The sequence below is a fragment of the Apus apus genome, chromosome 28 (genome assembly GCF_020740795.1).
Source record: "Apus apus isolate bApuApu2 chromosome 28, bApuApu2.pri.cur, whole genome shotgun sequence".
NCBI classification, from domain to species: Eukaryota; Metazoa; Chordata; class Aves; order Apodiformes; family Apodidae; genus Apus; species Apus apus.
In genome coordinates this window covers 994117-1011247 of record NC_067309.1, presented here as the reverse complement: position 1 = coordinate 1011247, position 17131 = coordinate 994117, and the positions used below count along the sequence as shown (strand labels likewise).

Here is a 17131-nt window from a genome sequence, read left to right as displayed (position 1 = left end):
AAACCCCCCCCCCCCCCAGATAAATTTAAAAATACAAATGAAATGAAGACAATTCCGCTTTTACCTCCCATTTGGGGAAGCAGCGTCAGGGCAAATAAAACACAAACTGGGATAATGTCAGCGTGGGCATCATAGCACAGGGAGAAAAACACCCTGGGTCTGCTTGTTATTCCTATTATTATTTATTATTATTATTTTTTTTAGAGCTGGGAGATGCCTCAGCCGTGCTCAGAAATATATTAAGCGTGGAGAGGAACTCCCGGCTCTTGGGGGCCTTGAAGAGGCCCCCACCCCAGCTCAGCCCTGCTCCTTCAGGTCCAAGGAAGGGAGAAGAAGAAATCCTAAAGACCCTTCACCGAAGCTGCAGCTTTTCCCTGGGAATTTCCACCTCCCCCCCCACCCAATTTCCCAGTTCAGGTTGAGCGCTTGGGCTTCAAAACGAAAGGTTGAGCCGAATCCTCCTGCTTGGGGCACTGGCAGATCCTCTTCCCTGCACAACCCACCCCGAGAAATCCCCTTTTCTACCTCGTCTTGCTCTGAGCAACTCCCTTTTTCCCCCCATCTCCTCCCCCCAAAAAAAGAGTCTCTCGGCCCAAAAAAAACCAATCTCCGAGTCTTTCCCCCTTTGCAGGAATCCCAGTTTGCAGGTAGAAAGACCCCGGAGGGGTTATTTTTTTTCCCCCCACCTCCACAAGGAGCTTTCGGGATATGTTGGAGGGAAGAAACCGGGGGGGAAAAAAAATCCCCAAACCAAAGAGCCCCCCCCAAAAAAAAAAAAAAAAGGAAGAGAGGGAGAGAAAAAGGCGCTGGAAAAGCAAGATTGTAACGTCTCAGTTCAAGGTCACTGTCTAGTGTAGTAAATAGGATCGACATCTTATGCTAATGACTGTCTCGGATGAGCATCACTCCCTGCACGGGGAAAACAACAACCCCAAGTTTAGGGTTGACTTTTCTGTTGCTTTTCCTCCATTTATTATTTTTCCCCCCCCCCCTTATCTGGGGCATTTATCCTCCCTCTTTTATTTTTGCAACCTTTCTCTCCCAAGCGTGAGAAAGAGAATTTCCCCTTCCCTTCCTCCCGAGTTTCATCTTCCCGCGGGGCTGAGCTCGGCTCGATTCTTCCTCCCTCCCTCGACCCCTCCAAGACATCAAAAATCAAAGTCAACTCAAGAAAAAATCACCCCAGCAAAATATTTCCCTTCCAGGTTTCCCCCATCACGTTTCACTTTCATCTGACAAAAATCAGCCGCAACTTATAAACTGCATCTTTCCACCGAGAATAAAAGAAAAAGAAAAGGGGGGGGGAAAAGCAAATTAAAAGGTTTCTAGGCTGGAAAAAAACGGCTCAGCTTTTCTGCTCACATTTCTCACCCCGAATTGGTTGGGAGTTGTGAGGAGTTGCAGGGAGAGGGACACGAAGTTGGCTGCCAGGCTCCGAAAGGAAGTATTTAGAATAAATATATAGATACATGACACGGGGAATAAAATATCGACAGGCTTTGGGAAGCCCAAGGAATTGTTATTTCGGGGTAGCTATATATCACTGAAACCTGCCCCTGCTCCTTTTTCTGGTGTGGAAAATACACGTCTACAGGTTCCTTAATATATAAGTGTCCAAGACACCTTATGTATCTATATAAGAAGGCAGTAAAATGGAATAAGCAGGAGACGGGTTAAATATATATATATATATATATATATAAAAACATGGAAAAAAGTGTTAAATGGACGGGAATAAAAACGTCTACGACACTTCAGCTCATCCCGTGTACAAATCATCTGGGGCAGATTTCGATTCGAAGCAAGGCAGGTCCCAGGCTCGGTGCAGGGAATAGTTAAATGCCTGGAATATCATCTTTTTTTTCCCCAGCTTTGCCAGCAGAGGATCTTCTCCTCCCATTAGGTTGATGTAAACTGATGCCTCCATCCTTTGTAAGGCAAAGGTTTAGTCCCCAACTTGAGAGGAGTTTGCTTTGTCCTCCAGCTCTGGTTTTTGGGCGAGAAGTTGGTGGTTGTGTTGGTTTTTTTTTTGTACTGCAGTTCCCTCGAAAAGGCTGGAAAAAAACCACCCCCAAACCCCACCACTGGAACAACAAAGCGGTGGATGGTCTCGTATTCACGACATCTCGAGCGAATCGCGACTGGGGAGGCTGCAAAAAGGGGTTCCCACTTATTGAGTGCTCCTTGGAAAGGAAGAGAAAGTGGTGGGGAGGAAAGGGAGTTGATTAAAGGCTGGTCCAAGTGGGGAATGAGCCAGCCCAGCTCCCTGCCAGGCAGCAGCTTCCCCCCGAAGTGCAGGCGACAGGAGACACGACATTTTGCTGGATCTAATTCTTAAATACCCATCAACCACGAGGTTTTCCCCCCCAAACAAATGGGCTGAGCCACGGAGGGTGAAGCAGTTTATAAGCGAGGAAGCAGCAGGGCTTGGAAGAGCTGGTGGGCTGGTGTGTGCACACACCGTCTTGGTTGGCAGTGACTCCAGAAAAAAATTCCCTGGCAAAGCCTCTGGAAGTCTCTTTTCTTTTGTTACAAAAAAAAAAAACCCAAACCACCAAGCAGAACATCTTTTTTTTTTTTTAAGGCCTGGCCCTTCCAGGAGGAATAGAAAGTTAAGCAGGAAGAGTTTTACTCACCTCTGCACCGGGAGAGCAGGATTCCCCCTCTGGATTGGGAAGTCGGTCTTTTAAAAAGGAGTTAGGGAGGAAAAAAAAGAAGGGTGTATGGGAATGAGAGAGGGGTAAAAAAGAAAAGGGGAAAGGGAGAGAAAAAGGAAGGGGAAAGGAAAATGAAAGAGAAGAAGGGAAAGAAAAATAATGGTAAAGAGAGGGAATAGGAAGAGAAGGAAAAAGGAAAGGAAGGAGAAAAGTAAAAAATAAAAGGGGAAAAAGGAGAGAATAGGGGGAAATGAAGAGAAGAAAGGAAAAGAAAAAAAGGAGAAGAAAGGAAAAGAAAAGAAAGAAGGAAGGAAAATAAAGGAAAAGAAAAGGAAGGAAAATAAAAGAAAATAAAGCAATAGAAAATAAAAGAAAAGGAAGGAAAACAAAAGGAAGGAAAACAAAAGAAAGAAAAAAGAAAGGAAAAGGGAAAAGAAGGGCAAAAAGCAAGGGAAAAAGAAAGGGGAAAGGACAAGAAAGGAAAGAAAAAAGAAAATAAGGTCAAGAAATAGGAAAGAGAGGGGAAAAAAATAAGAAAATAAATTGAAGAAAGTAAAAAATACAAATAAAAGTAAAAGCAAAACCCCAAAAAAATTAAGAAAAAAAGAAGAAGAAGAAGAAGAAAATGGCCGGAAAACAACAACAACAACAACAAAAGTGAGGGAAATCCCTTGTCCGGGGTTTTACCATCAAGGCTGCGGTTGGGAAGTTATTCAAGGTCCTGGATACAAAGGAAAGAAAAGGCTAAACTTGGGCAACTTCCTTTTCAGGGCTTTATTGTTGGCCATTAGCCCGCCTGTCTAGACTTCAAATAACACCTTGTTTATCTGTAAACAGGAGCGGGAGCTGCTCGGGGCTGCCTGGGGAGGAGAAGATCAAGGGTGAGGGTCCCCGCGCTTATTATCCCCGCAGCTCGTGATGTCAAGGTCAAAGAACGCCCAGTCACGGTCAAGGGTAATACAGGAGTGACGTCACGGCCTGCTGACCTAATGGGGAAAAAAGGAAGGAAAAGAGGAGCAAGATTCCCAATCCTAACAGGAGTGTGAAGGAAATCATGATCAAGGGGAAAACAGCCCCTAGAAATTATCCCGCCTGTGTTCTTGGGGGGTGATGATGGCCGGGAGGGCTCGGCTTCCGCCCCCCGCGGGAAATAACGCGGCTCTCCTCGGGTTTTGCGCCCCCCCCCACCCCCGGAGAGGAATTTTTTGGTTGAAATTTCTTCTCCTTGGAAGAGGATGAGCGAAGGAGTTGAGTTGCGGGGTGGGTTTTGGGGGTTCTGCTCGGAATAGAAAACCCCGACGGCCGCTCAAGGCTGGAGTCGGCGGGAAGGATTTATGTGAAAAAAAATTAAGAAAAAAGATGAAGTGAGGGTATTAATTTGATCCGAGCGGCCCCGAAAATGTGTTGTTTTCACCTAAAACGCCGGGATTAAAGAAAGAACCGGGTGTGCGCGGAGGGGAAGGGGGAGGTTTGTCCATGCGGAGCTCCCGACTCCAACCCCGACGGCGGCGAAAGACTCAGCCCCGCTTTTTTGGGGGGGGCTGAACCCCGAGGTCTTGAGCACGCCTGGGACACAGTCACCCCCTCCCCGGGGTCTTCATCCTCCCCGAAAAATCCCAGCATCGCCTGCATCCCGGTCCCTTCCCAGCTCCTGGATCCAGCCCCGGGGAGAGGACGGAGGGGTCGAGCGGGCAGGGGGAAAAATCGGGATATTTTCAAATATCGTGACAAAAGGGGGAGACGGCAGGAGAGCAGCTGGTTCCAGGGGATCTCCAACATCTTCCAACCAAGACCATCAAGCCCCCTCGATGCCCTGAAGCGCAATGAAAGAATTTGGTGTTTCTTCTCTGATGTATTTAATTTTTGTTCCCCGCGTTTGTTTTCCTTTTTCTCTCTTGGTTTGTTTTTTGTTTTTCCTCCCACCGAAAGAGCCACCGAAAACATCCCCCGCCACACGAGCCACCCTCTCCCCCTCCAACAAAACTCAACCACAATTGACACAAACTTCCAGAATTAGAAACCCCGCGAATAACTATGGCTCAATTACCCACATACGCCAAGAAAATAAACATATTTCTCCTCCTCCTCTCATCCCCTGCAATAATCTTACTTGAATCATCTCCATTTAATATTTTTATCTTCTTTTTTCCCCCCAGAACTGCTGAAATTCAGGTCAAATGAGGAACAGAACCACAGCGAGGAACAAACTTGCTGTCGGGGGGGTTTGATTTGGGCTTGTCTGGAGTTGCTCTCAGGCGGTCTCTGCAGACACAAAACCTTGATTATTATTATTAATTATTTTTAGCACTAAAAGCTTATATTTTTACATAATCTCGTGATTCGGGGTAGGTTTTTACCGAGGGTTTCATCCCGCTAGAGCAGCAACCATGAGTTTCTAGGTATTTCCCAGCTGAGCATCTTAACAATCATTCCAATCATAAGTTTTCCATTTCTCCCCGCGCTTCCAAACCAGCGAATTTCTCCCACATAAACGCAGGAAACACCGGGAAATCAACCCCAGGTTTCTCCGCAGCTCGGATCCACACTGGGAAAAATCATGGAGCGACTTGGGGATGGGGTGGGGGGATGGAGAGATGGGAGATGGGGAGACGGGAGGAAAAGATTCAGCCCCCCAATATTAGACAAATCCACATCCCACCTTCCCGGAGATTTGGGGAAGGATCTAAATCCATGTGAGGTTTTCCCGGTATTCCTGGTAGGGCTTTATGGATCCGCCAGAGCTTTGAACCCGCCGAGAGACCCTATGGAAGTGGCTTTTAAAGGGATTTAAAAAACTATAGGTACTGCCATATGTACAGACCCTAAATACTACAAGAAGGTAGAGATCTGCAGAAATAGATGGATTTTAAATCTCTCTATATATGTATAATCTCTCCCATCATTTAATATAATACCATAGAGGGGTGCACTTGTGTTTATATATTTAATACATATATAATATTATATATATATAATAAAGGCACCTTATCTGAGCTGTATTATGTGTGATCAACGACACAAATCAACTGAATACCCAGATTTCTATAAGTGACACCCACACCGTCAAGCCTTGCACCCCTCCATCTCAGGTTATATTTGTTAAAAAGAGATATAAATGCACCCAGATCACCGAAAAAAAAAAAAAAGAAAAAAGGGGGCACACACGGTTAGACCCACACGCCGTCGTTTACCCTAGTGTTAATACCTATTTTTTTATTTTATATATATACATTTATGCCTGTGGACTCGAACCCTCGGGGGATCTACACGCATTTCGGCGGAGACAAACTCTAATTTTTTAATTTCCATCTGTCTTGAGCCTCCTCTCTCTCCCCCCTCCCATCAATATATGCACCCGCTCAACGCAAATTTAACCCGCAATAACATTATTTTAGGTTACGTCCCTTTAAAAGCCTTTTCTCCCCCCCCCTTTCCCCTCCCTTTTTTTTTTTGATCATTTAACGAGGTGATTAAATCTAGCAGATATTAAGGTAGATGGAAATCCGCCTATGGAAACAATTCCTTCTCACTTATTTCTATCCGAGCTGCCCCGGCCGGCTTAGGGCAGCGGAAAGCTCCGCGGGTGCGGAGCCGGGAGGGCCGCGTAGCTGCTCGGTTAAGGGCAGGGCAGGAGATTTTTATCTGGAGTCAAACAGGTTGAGCGAAACGCATCTTTTAGGAGGGAGATGGGGAGAGATTGGAAGCGTCAAAGGCGTTTTCAACCGGGAGAAAAAAAAAGAAGGACCAGGAAAAAAAGAGGGGGGGGGAAAATAAATTAAAAGAAGAAAAAGAAAAGGAAAAAAAATAATTAAAAATTAAATTTTGAAGCACTCGGCTTTATTTATTCTATTTATTCTATCCGCTTTTTGCTCCCCATGGGAACGTCCCTCTTTGAGGACGCGCATCTTCCCCCCGCATCTTCCAGGGAGATGCTTAATTAAGAGGTTCCTACCCAAATTAACCGGCTTTCCCATCTTTTCCCCCACCCCATCTTTGCCGCGTTTGCGGTGGTGGGGAGAGGAGGAGGCTGGAGGGAGGGTCGGGAGAGGGATCAGGGCTACAAAGAGGGGCACAAAGAGCTTCTCCTCAAGGCGAACCAACCACGACAAAAAACAGAAGAGGTTTATTTTGCGCGCGTGTGTGTGTGTTAAGAAATGTCATCTGCAGTCGGTACATTCCATCTGGACACCACAATATTCTATATACATATACGAGACATTTAAAAATCAAATCAAATCTCAAAACAACCCCCCCCCCTAAAAAAAAAACACAACAAACCAAAAGAGAGATGCTTTTACATATCCAAAGAACACTCTCGATATTTAACCGGTTGAAAGAGGGAGAGAAACAAACCCCCCGAGACAAAATTGTGCATTTTTTCCCCCCTCATCTTGCCAGAGGAAAACGGACCTTCCAGTTGGATGGCAGAGACGGAGGGACCCCCAGGAGAACACACCCCCAAAAAATCATCCCGTGCAGCAACTCCCTTCCAACCGGGACCTAAAAATCAGTGGTTGGGGTGTTTAAAAATGGGGTTCTTCCCACGGTAGCAGCCTTATTCCTTATTTTCGGGGCCCGAGAAAAACACGAAGCTGATGCAATTTTGCCATAGGTTCTCCAGACGTTTATACATCGGGGGGGGGGGGTTGTGAAATGGCCCGAGAAAGCCCGACGAGGATGGATGGGGGGGTGGGGGGGACGGACTATACAGCGTTACAGGGCGACATTCAGAGTCCATTTCTCCTTTAACTACACTCTTAGCTTATTAATTATTATTATTATTATTATTTCCCTTGAAAAAATATACACAGTTGAACCTTAGCGATGGGTTTCTCAGAGCAAACCGGGGGCGGGGGGGGGGGGGTTCACAGTCAGAGGGTTAAATCAAAGATGAGCTTGGTGGGTTTATTATAATATTTGGGGGGGGGGGGGGGAATGGAGAAGGATGCGCATTTGTGAATGTCGGGTTTTTGATGATTTTTCTTTTTTAAATTAGTATTATTTTTAAATAATGGACTCGGAATCAGCAGAATCCCCACTGATATTATCATACAAGCTACCAGATAAATATTGAGGCTTCTCTCTTGGTTTTCTTTGCCCCCTTTTCTCCTCCAGCATCACCCTCTGTCAGGTAGGATGGAGATGGGCTGTCTTGGACTTGCTCACCACCTTCTTCTCCTTGACCCTCCGGTTCTGGAACCAGATTGTCACTTGGCGCTCGGATAAGTTGGTGGTGGCCGAAATTCTCCTCCTCTTCTCTTTGGTGATGAATTTGCTGGCCGCGTATTCCTTTTCCAACTCCTTCAGCTGGATTTTAGTGTAAGGGACTCTTTTTTTTCGGCCCCTCCGGTAGCTGCTGACTTCGGGTTGCAAGGGGACGACGTCTGGATGGAGAAAGAAAATTAAAAACACACCCCAAAAAACCCCCCCAAACAAACATAGCAGAGGGGAAAAGGAGGGGGTGCCGCATTCCGGGGGGTGGGGTGGAATTTCTGAGAGTCGGGGAGGGAAAGAAATAGGGGGGAAAGGAGGATAAAGAGGGGGAAAAGGAGGATAAAGAGCGAAAAGGGAGGATAAAGGGGGGAAAAAGGAGGATAAAGAGGGGAAAAAGGAGGATAAAAAGGGGAAAAAAGGAGGATAAAGAGGGGAAAAAAGAGGATAAAGAGGGAAAAAGGAGGATAAAGAGGGGAAAAGGAGGATAAAGAGGGAAAAAGGAGGATAAAGAGGAGAAAAAGGAGGATAAAGAGAGGAAAAAGGAGGATAAAGAGTGGAGGAATTCGAGGGAAGAGAATGTGAGGGGAAAAAAAAAAAAAAAGACCAGGCGGACAGAAGACGCATCCAGCGAGGGAAATAACACGATAATAATAGTAATAATAACATGAAATTCATAATTCACGTGGGGAAAGCCTGTTTTTCTTGGCGACACTGGCCACGCTGCTGAACAAGGAGCATCAAGTCAAGCCGCAGAGTCGTGTGCGAGGGTAATCAAAGGGACTTTCCGAACAGACAGATTTGGGGCAATATCTGGAGCTTCTCCCCTATCTCCTGCTTCATTTTTTAACCCTCCAGATCCCCTTTTTGCCCCCCAACAGCGGATCTTCTCCGGGATACCCTGCAGATGCGCAACTGAGCCCTGTGTGGAGACAAGTGCATCTCCCGCACCCCAGCCCTTCCCGGCGGCTTCGTGCTGCACTGAAAGCCCCTCGGAGGAGGTTTTTTGTGGGGGGCAAACCCAGAAAAGCCCAGACCCCCCTTCCAGTGGGGGTGTAGAGAGCTGAGGGGTGGGAAACGCTCTGTGCTCTGCAAAGGGGCGGTGGGGAAGGGGTTCAGCAAGGACGGGGGGAGCATCTTCACTCATATTCTGCCTTGAATGGGGGGTGGGGAAAGGTCCCCCCACGCTTCCGAGCAGCCCCAGCCCCTTCCCAGAATGCGGGGCGGGTGTGTGTGTGACCTGGGCGAGGAATCTCCTCGCCCCAAAGGTGTGACCCAGCTGGCTGGAGCAGGAAGATGGAGGCGAAGGAGCAGCGCAGCCCCAATTATGGCTGACAGGAGTTAATTGGGGAGCCCCTGGGGGAGCTTTGGGGGAGCCAGAGGGGAGAAATGAGGGTGCTGAGGGGGTCTTAAAGGCCACTGGTGGCGGGGGGGGGGGGCAAGAAATCCCCTTCAGGGGGGCTCACTAGAGCTGATGGGGAGAGAAAGCAGTGGGGGCGGCAGCTTCCCCGAATACACCTTGAAGGGAAGGATCCCCACCCCCTAAAAAAAGACCCCCTCCCACACTCATCATGCAGCCAGCACTACACTGCCAAATTCCAGCTTTCCCATCCCCAGAAAACCTTCCGAGAAAGCCCATTCCTCCTTCCCTCTTTGTCCCGAAGAAGGGGAATAAATAAACCGATGTGTCCCTCCCATTACCCACCCCCCCAAAGGACTAACACGACCCGTCCCTTCTCCCCATCCAAGGTGCTCTAAGGTCTCCCCAGCCCCACTTATTGTGGTTATTCCACACCCCCCCCCCCCTCGGCTCCTGCGTCCTTTCCCACCCAACGCTGGGACCGGGGCGGTGGGGGGGCTGGAAGGCAACTGGGGAGAAAACCCGGGGGTCCCCACCATCACCCCCCCCCCCTCCCCCGCCTTTGGGGTGCGGAGCCAGCGGGAGGAGAAGGAAACGAGGGATTTCTTGGGCTGAAAGATGCTCCGAGGAGGGGTTTTGCTTTTCCGGCTGTCAGGATCCCTGCCTGACCGGGCGGAGGAGCCCCCCACCCCCCTTTCAGTCCCCCCGCCACCCCTCTGCCTCCCTCCAAACAGATTCATGTGTCACTTGACACCTATTCCTATAATTGTGTGTAATTGTGATATGATTTACTATCCCAGCCCCCGACACGTCTCATTCAACCACTAGAGAAGGGTTTTAAAATTATTTCTCCCCCCTTCTTATTTTTTTTTTGAAGCTTTTTTTGCCCTTAAGAGAAGAGGCGAGAGGAGGGGAAAAATGAAGAGAAAGGCAGGGAGAGACGCTGCGGAGGTGAGGCAAGAAGAGGGAGGAGAGAAGAAAGGGCAGCATTAAACGGCAAAGTTACTTTCCAAGCAAGCTCACGGCGTGTATTTTGATGCAGAAATGATTGCTTCACCTTCTTCCCCATACATGTTGGTACACATTGCCCTGCACAGGAGGAATTCCAGAGCCATTTCTTTCCCTTTAATTAGATATACAGGCGCACACGTCTCTATCTGTGTGTGTGTGTGTATATATATATATAAAATAAATTATATCTATATATTTAACTATATATATGCACACTCATCCGCAACACGCGCACGTCCACAGCACCCGGTGGGAGCTGGCGGTTGGCAAGAAGCAGGCGAGCACGGCGCTTCCCGAAGGATCCTACCTGGGAAAGGTGATTTCCAGAGGTGTGCAGACTGGGATTGCTCTTTGGAGCAGTACACTTGCCCATCCCAGCCATTAGAAAGAGCCCAGTGTTGGTAACCTTCCATGGGAAGCAAAGCCTCGTGTCTCGGTTCTGGGTGACCACCAAGCCCCGGGACCACCGACACGTCCAAATAGCCAGGAACCGCCTGGTAGGAGCCGGGAAAACCGGGATAAAAGGCGAATTCTTTGGCCCTCGACGGCAGCTCCTCGCCGGGCAAGGGCCCGCCGGCCTCGGGGTATTTGTCCCCGGGGTGATAAGCGCAGGGTTTCTGCTGCAAATTGACTCCGTGGGAGTGGGACAACCTGCAGCCGTAGTAACCCCCCCCGAAGGGGTACCCGTAGCCCAAAGCCGCGCTGGAAGCCGCCCCCGACGGGCACTGCCGGGGGGGCTCAGCAGCCGCCAACTCGGCGTACGCGGCTCCCTGCGGAGGCGGCGGAGGGGGGGGAGCGGTGGGGACAGCGAGTCCCGCGTGGGGCATCATCTCCCGGCAATGTCCCAACCCTTCCATGCGGTTTTTCTCCCGCGGGGCGTCCTCACAACGGCAACCGAGCCCGTCGGGCCAGCGCGGGGGGAGGCCGAGCGGGGCCGTCATGTCATGCCGCGTTGCTCCCGCCGCCTCCTCCACCTCCACCACCACCACCTCCTCCTCCTCCTCTTCTCCTTCTTCTTCCTCCTCCTCCTTCTCCTCCTCCTCTTCCTCCTCGTTCTCCGCCGCCGTCGGGGGAAGCTCCGCGCCGCGCCCCGCCGCCCCGCGACCCCCCCCAACATATCGGCGCCCCGCGCGCATGCGCCGCCGCCCCGCGGCCGCCGCTCCATTAAGAAATCCGCCGCGGCCACGCCCCCCCACCCCCACCCCCACATGCCCCCCCCCCCCCCCCTTCGGCCTCGACGTATCCCCGCCCACGTGACCCTGTCGCGATTATCATTGGTTGTGTTCCCCCCCCCCCCCTTTTCCCGCACCTTTCCCCGACCCCCCCCCCCCCCCCCCCCAAAACCCATCCCGCCCCGTCGGGGATAGGGTTGGGGTTGTGTGTGTGTTGGGGGGGGGGGGGGCGGCACAAAGAGCCGCTCGTGTGTCCCCCCCCCATCGTGTCCTCATTTCCCCCCCCCCCTTCATATCACCCCCCCGTGTCCCCATTCCACCCCCCCCCCCATCTACCTTCCCTTAAATGTGTGTCCCCCCCCTGGTTTCAGCGTGGGGGATGCTCCAAGCGCTATATTGGGGGGGGGGGGGCAAGACCACAGGGGATAATCCCCCCCCATATTTCAAGGGGAAATGACGGTCAAGCCCCCCCACAATGGGGGGCGGCCAAACACACCCACACCCCCTTTCCCCCCCCCCCCCCCGGCTACATTTTCCTGCCAGACCCCAAAATAATGTGATTTTCGCCCATTTAGGAGCCGTGGAGGGCGGGGGGGGGGGGCATCCTTCGGTGATGCGGGGTGAGGACAAAGCGGGACCGGGGGTGGGGGGGTCTGTTTGTGCGGGGGTGGGGGGGTCTGTTGGTTTGTGAGGGTTGGTAAATAAAAAAAATCAGTCAATAAAAGGGAATTCTTTTATAAACCAGGGTGGGGCTGCCAGGGAATTGGGGGGGAAAAGGGAGAAAAATGGGAGGATGGTGGTTGGGAGGGTGGGATGGATGAGATGGGGGGCCGGGAGGGGGTGAAGTCCTCGGGGGGCTCTTGGAGGGGGGAGTAAATAAGAGAGGGAGGGGCTCAAAGGGCTGCAGCACCTTAAAAATAGAGGGAAAATGGGAAAAAATGCGATTTGTTGGGAATGTAGTGTCTTTTCCTGGGGGGGGGGACTTCTTCGAGGGGACCTCCCGGCTGTCCTTGTCGTCTCCTGCCCCCCCTAGGGGGGGGTATCTAAGTGGGAGCCCCCCCTAAGGCGCTGCACCCCATGAATCGTAAAACATCTCTCGGGGCTGCTGGGTTTGGGGGTGATATTCCCTTCCCCACCCCCCCCGCCCCAGAGCTTCACATCCCAGCTCAACCTGTTCTAACTGTTCCCTGATGCGGACAAAAAAAGATGGAAAAAAAGAGGCAAAAATAAGCTGGGGGAAAAAAAAATAAATCTGGGAAGAAAATAAGCTGGAAAAAAGCAAAATCAGGCGGGGGAAAAAATAAGGTGGAAAAAAAAAAAGAAAGGAAAAGAAAGAAGGTGGGGAAAAGGAAAATAGGGTGGAAAAAAGGAAAATAAGATGGAAAAAAGGAAAATAGGATGGAAAAAAGAAGAAGATGGGAAAAGAAAAAGAAGATGGGAAAAAAGGAAAAGAAATGAAAAAAGAGGATGAAAAGAAAAAGAGGATAAAAAAAGAAAATGAAGATTAAAAAAGAAAAAGTAGATAAAAAAGAGGATGAAAAAAGAGAAGATAAACAAAGAAAAAGGAGATAAAAAAGAAAAAGAGGATAAAAGAAAGAAAAAGAAGATAAAAAAGAAAGAAGATGGAAAAAAAAGAAGATGGGAAAAGGGGGGAAAAGTTGGGAAAAAAAGAAAGAGAAGCTCGTAAAAAGGAAAAAGAAGCAGGGGAAAAAGGGGGAAAAAGGTGGAAAAAGGCCAAACCGCCAGAAATGCCCCCAAATCTGGAGGGGGGAGACCCCTCCCCGCCAAGGGATCCTGTAAAAGGGAGAAGGAGAATTCCCGGTGATCCTGCCCCGCTCCGAGGTCTCGATTTTCAGCGTCCTAAAGAGCCGTCGAAGTCCAAGTTCAAGGCGAAGGAGCCCGAGCGGGTCCCCCCGAGAGGCCGGGATGGGACTTTTTGGGGGGTCGCGGCCTCGGGGGCACCTTCCAAGGGTTGGGCTGGGGTTGGAAAATGGGGTGGGGGGAGAGAAATGGAATGGAAGAAAGGGGAATAAAAGGAGGTGGATGAAATGGAGTGAATGGAAATGGCAGAAAATGATGTTGGGGGAAGAGAGAAGAGGAAGAGGAGGAAGAGGAGGAAGAGAGAAGAGGAAGAGGAGGAAGAGGAGGAAGAGGAGGAAGAGGAGGAAGAGGAGAAAGAGGAGGAAGAGGAGGAAGAGGAGGAAGAGAGGGAAGAGGAAGAGGAGGAAGAGCAGGAAGAGGAGGAAGAGAAGAGAAAGAGAAGAGAAAGAGAAAGAAAGAGAAAGAGAAAGAGAAAGAGAAAGAGAAAGAGAAAGAGAAAGAGAAAGAGAAAGAGAGAGAGAAGAGAAGAGAAGAGAAGAGAAGAGAAGAGAAGAGAAGAGAAGAGAAGAGAAGAGAAGAGAAGAGAAGAGAAGAGAAGAGAAGAGAAGAGAAGAGAAGAGAAGAGAAGAGAAGAGAAGAGAAGAGAAGAGAAGAGAAGAGAAGAGAAGAGAAGAGAAGAGAAGAGAAGAGAAGAGAAAGGAAGAGAGATCAAAAAGGGAAGCCAGATCTAGAAAAGAAAGGAAAATAGAGGAAAGGAAAAGAAAATACATACATGAAATAAATATAAATAATATAATATAAATAATTGCAAAATACAAAATACAAAATGTAAAATAAAAGATATAAGATATAAAATGAAAGATATGAGACATAAAATGTAAGATATGAGACATAAAATGTAAGATATAAGACATAAAATATAAGATATAAAACTAGAAAATATTTAACAATAACATCTACAAAATTCAAATAGAAAAAATATAGAAAAATAGAAAATGAAATCACAGAAAACCGTCCCCGCATCCTTTGAATTCCAAGTGTCCCAGGAGGAACATCCCTCCCCACCCCAAGCACCACATGGCTCGGGGGGGTTGGTGGAAGAAGCTGACCAAGAAATGAGGCTTAAATTAAATTAAAGCCGGGTGTCCGCATGTCTGGGGGGGGGGGGAGAAACACCCCCCCCCTTCCCTCCTCCCTCTGCCGCCTTCTGTATTTTATTTTCTTCTTCTTTTTTTTTTTTGCGCCTTTAATTTTTATGAAGTAGTTAAACATTTTGTAGCGCGTGTCCGATCTGCGCGGAGCGGGAAGGGGATTAAATGTTGAAAATGTGGAGATTTATGGTAAAAGGTAATAGAGGCGGAACGGGGGGGGGGGGGGGAGGATGCGCGGAGGGGGCGGGCAGGGCGAGAAATGAGAGAGAAAAGGTTCGGGGATGGGTGTTTTGGGTTGATATCCCGGGAAAAAAGGGGTTGAAGGAGAGGTTGAGTTTTGGAATTGGGTGGTTTAGTGCGGATTGTGCGCGGAGAGTTAGGGGAGGGGGGTGAAAAGAAGGGGAAAGAGGAGAAAAGAAGATGGAAAGAGGGGGGAAATAGATAAAAGGAGGAAAGGAGGGGGAAAGAGAAGGAAAGAAGAGGAAAAGGGGGAAAAAAAGAGGAGGGAACAAGAGGGAAAGAGAAGAAAATAAGAGGAAATGAGAGGGGAAAAGAAAAAGGAGAAGGGAACAGGAGGTGAAAATAAGAAGAGGAAAAGGGGTTGAAAAAGAAGGAAAAGGGTTGAAAATGAGGAGGAAAAAAGATAAAGAGGGAACAGGAGAGAAAGAGGCGAAAATAAGGAGAAAAGAGAATGAAAAAGGAGGGGAAGGGATGGAAATGAGAAGGAAAAAAGAGGAAATGAGAGAAAGAGGGGAAAATAAGAAGAAGAGAATGAAAAAGGAGGAGAAGGGATGAAAATGAGAAGGAAAAAAGGTAAAGAGAAGAGGAAACAAGAGGGAAAGAGATGAAAATAAGAAAAAATAAGAAAAAGAGGGGGAAAAGGAAAAGGACACAAGAGAAAAAAGAGATAACAGGAATAAAAAAGGAAGAAAAGAAGAGGGAAAAGGGGAAGACAGTGAGAAAAAAGGGAGGAGAGAAGAGAAAAAGAGGGGAAAAGAATGAAAAGGGGGGGAAAAAGAGAGAAAAAGAAGAAATCAAGAGAAAAAGGTGATTTTCTACAGGTAGCAGAGCAAAAAAAATCCCATTTAAACCGGTATTTTCCTGGGAAAGTGTCCGTGCCTGGGCAGGGAGGAGGAAGATCGATATCCAGAACAACCCTGAGCTCCGAAACCCGGGGATTCTTTTTTTAAAAAATCCTTCTTTTCCACCATTTCTTCCCCTTTTTTTTTTTCAGCTTCTTGTGGGAACCTGCCAAAAATCTGGAGCCCCTGAGGAGAGCGGTACCCAAAAATAAAATATCAAGAAGAGGGGACGGAGCAATCAGAAAGAAAAGCAGATGTGAGACCCGTGGATTAGGTTGTTTGGGGTTTTTTTTTAAATTATAATTTAATTATTAATTCTTATTTTTTGCTTTTAAAGACCGTTTCTCCTTCCCAAGCTCTTTTTTTTTTTTAAATATTCCTCACCCATATAAATTTATTTTAAAAAAAGACTGGTGGACTCCCCACCATCCCATTTTTCCCCCCCGGATGGTTGTTTAAATAAGCCAAGTGGGCCGATATTAAATGATATCGACTTGTAAATTCTTTTTTCTCATCCTGCGGGCTGGCAAATTGCTCCCAAAAACCAGCTTTTCAATGGATATTTCTGCAGGGAGCGGTTCCAAGAGGCTCCGAGTTGAAAAAAAAGCTGTTTTCCCCCCCTCCTTCTGAAGATAAATATGGGTTTGGCTGATTCTTTTTCCCTTTCTCTGCCTCCTTGAACACAGACCCTGGGAGAAATTCGATTTTAGCGCTTTATTTTCCATTCCTGCTGGAAAATAAAGAGAGAAAAATTCATCTCCGGGTCCATGGGGGGGGGGGGGAAATTATCTATAACCTTGCGGTGTCCAGCTCTGCAAGTTTTTTGCTCCCTGTTTTATCTCCGATATTTTATCTGCTGGTTTTAAAGGCAGTTTCCTACCCTCTAGACTTAAAATTAGATTTTTTTTTAAGTCGCCACTCTCCCCTTTTTTAAAAAAAACCCACTGGAATTTAGGGTTGAAGAGAGTTTTGCAGGTGAACGCGAGTTTGCAGGGGGAGATATTGAGGTTGTGGATTTATTGAGTGTGTTAAAAAGCTAATTGAGGGTTGGAATATTCAAGGCAGACTCGCCAAAAGAGGGTTTTCTGCCCCAAACTGGGTGAAGTGAACTGGAACTACTGGTGGGGCTGTGACCAAACACCTTCGTGCCCAGCTCAATGTCAAGGGCTGCTTCTCCAGGCCACGGGGGGGGGAAAAAAAAAATCTCACCCCAAATAAAAGCCAACAAGAGGTGGAATTTAATCATAAATTCCCTTTTTATGATCCAGATCTCTTGGGAAAAAAAAATAAAGAAGAAAGGAAAAAAAAAATGGGCTGAGTGAGAAGAAAGAAAAAAAAATAAAGGTGATTTTAAAATTTTAATCACGGGATAAATGAAAATAAATTCACCTCAGATCTGCAGCACGTTGGGATTTTTCTTCCCCTTTTTAAAATTCTTCCCACTTGGTTTCTCCTCTTTTTTTCCCCTCCTTGTCTGAAAGGTTTAGAAATATCCCCCCCCCCAGATGCACCATCTTCCAGAGGCAAAAAAAACACCCATTTTATGGTTTTTCCCACTTCCAAACAATCTCACATACAAAGGAAAATGGCCAAGGTGGGAATTTGATGGAAGGAAAATCGGCTCCAGCCCCTGTTACAGCCTCTAAACCACAAACCACCCGCTCAG

The 17131-nt window shown here is 48.0% G+C and overlaps 1 protein-coding gene across 1 annotated transcript; it reads right to left on the bottom strand.

Moving 5' to 3' along the window:
• Positions 1-7784: 7784 nt before the first annotated feature.
• Positions 7785-11180, bottom strand: HOXC13 (homeobox C13). The gene is made up of 2 exons (XM_051641425.1): positions 10547-11180; positions 7785-8041 (listed from the first exon to the last, which is right to left on the bottom strand). The coding sequence occupies exons 1-2, from the start codon at positions 11178-11180 to the stop codon at positions 7785-7787; spliced, it is 891 nt and encodes a 296-aa protein (XP_051497385.1).
• Positions 11181-17131: the final 5951 nt, after the last annotated feature.